The sequence below is a fragment of the Contarinia nasturtii genome, unplaced genomic scaffold, assembly GCF_009176525.2.
Source record: "Contarinia nasturtii isolate CC-2019 unplaced genomic scaffold, AAFC_CNas_1.1 Cnas_scaffold_493, whole genome shotgun sequence".
In the NCBI taxonomy this organism is placed as follows: domain Eukaryota; kingdom Metazoa; phylum Arthropoda; class Insecta; order Diptera; family Cecidomyiidae; genus Contarinia; species Contarinia nasturtii.
In genome coordinates, this window is record NW_022197846.1 from 3,058,969 (window position 1) to 3,063,512 (window position 4,544).

At 32.9% G+C, this 4,544-nt stretch overlaps 1 protein-coding gene across 1 annotated transcript; it reads right to left on the bottom strand.

Moving 5' to 3' along the window:
* Positions 1 to 453: 453 nt before the first annotated feature.
* Positions 454 to 3,611, bottom strand: LOC116339181 (homeobox protein unplugged). Its single transcript, XM_031764896.1, has 3 exons — positions 2,499 to 3,611; positions 2,054 to 2,268; positions 454 to 1,905 (listed from the first exon to the last, which is right to left on the bottom strand). Exons 1-3 carry the CDS (start codon positions 3,307 to 3,309, stop codon positions 1,585 to 1,587), a joined length of 1,347 nt encoding a protein of 448 aa, XP_031620756.1. The 5' UTR covers positions 3,310 to 3,611; the 3' UTR covers positions 454 to 1,584.
* Positions 3,612 to 4,544: the final 933 nt, after the last annotated feature.

Consider the following 4,544-nt stretch of genomic DNA (forward strand, 5'->3'; position numbering starts at 1 on the left):
CTAGATGTGATATCAAGCCCGAAAATCGTTTTTTCATTTGTTTGTCGCACAATTTCAAGAAGAAGACCGAAAAAAATGTTTTTTGTACTTTTTTAATTTTCTCATGATATGTATCAAAAGATTTGTCTTGAAATCTGAGGATAACTTATTATTAACTCTGAGAACATACGCTTTTGACACAAACATCAAGCATTACTACCCAGTAATCTGGCACTGTATTTGATTAATAAAACATTTGCTCGTTGTTGTCGTTGAATAATGGATTGTTTCAAGGTGATTTCAATGAATTTTGGCAAGGCAATAAAATGAATTAATTTTCTCGCCAATTTACACTATAAATCACCCATTTAAAATCATCGAATAAAAAAAAGATAATAAAAACCAATTTACCATTGCTTGAAGAATAACTTAAAACTGTATATGAAAAACTGAATTTTTGAGGCATTCATCATTTTTTTTTGTATTCTTTATTCTCGCTCCGAATAACTTAAGACAATATTAAATTAGCTTTACTAAATTAAGTACAGTTACAGAACAACACTGAACAAATTGGCATGGATTTGATGGGCAATTGTTTCAAAACGAAAAATTTGCGGTGTTTATAACAAAAAAAAAATTGGTTACACTGCTATGTAAATCACTCTTTGTGATAATCGTATGAAATTGTTTTAATTGGATATAATGGTAGTGCGTTCACTAATTTTGAAAGTGAAAGAAGCGGCATGATTTTTCAGATATCATTTTTTTGAATGAATATAGAAAAAAACCTCTTGTAATAATTAAAGTGATCGTACGACATTTATCCGATATGTTTATGCGATCATCACAATTGAAGAGATAAATTTAGCGAGCAACCAACCATGATACACTGTGGAAAAGAAATTGATGTAATGAAGCGATAACTCTATGGTAAATTGCATCAAAATCCAAATCTGAATTAATCATTTAAAATGTACTTTACTTTATTTGTTACTCTGTAAAGTTGGTCCTATGAGGACGATAGGAATAGTTGATCAGCATCGATCGTTGTGTGTCATCCGATTCATTAACTGAACGACTGATGAAATATCGTTACGCTCGTCATCGATTCTAATCGTCCCCTTGGGAATTTCCACTTTAATAAATTAAATCAAATAATATTTTCTGAGATCCTGCCTAAAAATATGCGGCAGCCAATTGGTCGGTGGTTTATTTCGTCTATTGTTGGATAATTTGGAATGGTTGATATGGTGCGCGCACACATACGCGATCGCTGTTTTGTAGCAGGTCGACTTATTCTACAAAATTTGGCAGATGAATTCCATTCAAGTCTATAAATGATTTACAATTGATATGATTCTTATTTTATAGGTTATTTTCTATTTTATAAACATTTGGATTTCTCTCACTCTCTCTCTCTACCAAAAAATATTTGTCTATTTTTGTATCTGTGTTTAATGTATTTGGCCAAAATTGCAATCGTTTACACTCCGAAATGACTTTGAAAACAGATTTAAACAGGTCACACATGCATCATTTCTTCATCAATTCGATTTGATTCGATTTTAATAAAGTTTTTTTTTATATATACTTAGTTTTTGTTGTTCATGTACTTTGCACATAGCTTTTTTGTTCAATTTTTAACGAATTTTGTAAAATATTAAATCGCTCAAAGCCGCCAATTTTTTCGAATTTATTGTTGGTGCCGATATTTTTGCCTAATATTGGTTTTGGACCGGATAATGCCATCTTTTCCATGTGCTGATGTTGTGATCGCACTGCAAAACGGTTCACATGCACCGGTATTGGTACGACAATTTTTGTTGTACCAGAATTCGTACCCGAACTTCTGCTCATTCCATGCGACGTTAAGCCAGCTTTAACTCGTTTCCACTTGGCACGACGGTTTTGAAACCATATTTTCACCTTTTTTTAGATAAAAATAAACATCAAAATGAAAATACTCACAATTAGTTTGGAAAAAAATGGGAATCGACCATATTAAAATTTGTTTAAAATAGAAATCAATTTTCAAAGGAAATATTGAAACAAAAAGCAAAACGTGTATATTTACTTGAACTTCACTCAGTTTAAGAGTGGTCGCAATTTGACTTCGTTCGGTAAGGCTTAGGTACTTTTTTGCATGGAATTCTCGTTCCAATTCTAATAATTGTTCGGACGTGAATGCGGTTCGTCGTCGTCGTGATTTTGAATTATGCTTTGAATTTGATCGATTTGATCCGGATCCATTGGCCACATCCTCACCTGAACAATCACTATCGAATTGATCTGCAATTCAATGATTAAAGAGATTGTACTTTTTTTTGTTGCTAAAATTTAACTTCGTCACAATTGTGATCTTAAGATAATAACATTTTTTGTTGGTTTTTTTTCTCATTTCTTTTTTTCATGTAAAGATTTTCTTCTTAAATCAAATTTGAATCGAAGTGTATTTTGAATCAAACACAGTTAGACTACACTTAACAATTATTTAGTCAATTTATGATAGAATGATATACCTTGTGTATTATTGTCGCCGTCGGGTGACATATCCAGGCTAATTTCACTATTGCAATCACTATCAACATCGTCGTCGCCGTTTTCATCTGCACCACTATCATCGTTTCGTCCACCTTTATCATAGTCACTATACCGTTCTTTGTCGTTATTTTTCTGAAAATTTGTTTCGATTTCATCACCGTTTGTGGTTAATTGACTTTTGCACTGTTCCACCAAATTATCACCGGGTTGTTGGCTAATGCAATTGATGCCATACGAACTTAAGTGTTTATAATAGTCATTATTTGCACTGGAGATCATTTCATTGAGTCGCATCTCATGAATATTATCCACACCACCAAAGTACTGTTCAATCGATCGCGGTACGATTGGTGGTACATTCCGATCCGACGGATCGATGGTCAAAAATGCGCCTCGACTATCAGTTAACGGTCCCGAATTATTTGCGAATATTTCGGTGAATTTTTCTTTAATCGCACTGTGATTTGTCGGATTCAGCTGCATCATTTCGAGCATATTTCCAGCGGCTTTTTGTTGTTGCATAAAATAATTATGAAACCATGGATTATAGAGTGAAGCTGCGGCAGCCATTGAAACATTTGATGGAAAATACATATTTGGATTTGGTAGTTTTTCATAATTTGGCGGTGTATTTGGTTCTAAGTCCAGTGATTTATTGGCATTCGTTGATATAATACTTTCTATTGAAAATGGTTTCGGACACTTTGGAATACGTGTTAAAGATAAATCGGCCGGTTTATTCACTTCCGTTGGTGGCGATTTACTCTCAACTTGGGCTGGTTGATCCATATTTTCGGTTTCTTTTTTGTGTGTTTTATTGCAAAATGAAAAATTAAAAATCACATTCAAAAACCGTGAACATTTTCAATTGAGCATAAACACAAATAACGTATTAGTACTTTTTTTTCTCCGTTTTTTTCTTGTCGCAAAGATCAACTTAATCACTTTGTCATTAATTAATTCACAATAAATTTACTCAAATTTATCACTTGCCAATTATTGCTCACAAATAAATCGAGCTATCAAAAAAAGAAGAAGAGAACTTCACTGTGCGGCCAACGTTGGCAATGGTTTGCATCCTATCAACGCGACTATCAATCTAGCACTGAAAAAAGTATGTGTGTTTGTAATGTGCTACTGTGCACACACACGTTTCGTTGACAAATTTTCTTTCCAATGAATGAAGAGGGGAGGGCATTACAGAGTAATTCAATTCAGTATGCTATATGCTGCTGGCTCTACACCGCAGTCCCATCAGTGTGTACTATAATTTTAATCGACAAATTAGTACCGATTTGTTTAAATAAATTGCTTCTTTAAATTAAAATGCAAATTAGCTTCATTTTTCACCTAATGATTCATGCAAACCAACAAAATCATCGTTGCGATGCAACGAATGACTATACAAAATTATTTATAATTTAATCGAAACATAATTGACAGCATTTGCTGAAATAAACCGAAACAAAAGGAGCAAACAGCAACAGCAGCATTTGCCGATGAACACCGCCAAAATGGATAATTAAATCGCAATTATATGCATAATATTTTCAGGCAATTTTCAGACAAAGAACAGTCCAAGCTTATTTTATACACTTATTTATACATAAGATTTGTGACTATCGCAATTTTTTTTTTAAATTGCTCACACGAACCAAATATATAATGGACTGTGAGAAAGCTTCAAGCGTGCGCAGAAACTTTGATGTGTTTTGGTTATTTGGTTTAAATGTGCAAGGACCGCCCCTTTTGTTCCAATTGGTGAAAAGAACGAAATCAAGATTATGAACTCAGCTCCAACAACAAAAACAATCAGATTTTACTTTTGTTCATGTTTTATTGTTGCCGATTTTTGCTCCATTTATTTCTTAACAGATTTCGTTCAATCTTTTGCACGTCATCGATTGGAAGTCATCGAAATCGACAAAAAAAATAATCGTTCATTTTTAGCATTTTCTCTAATCGAATTATCTATGAGTCAATAAGATATTTTTCTTTTCTGTAAATGTTTACTATTTTTATCG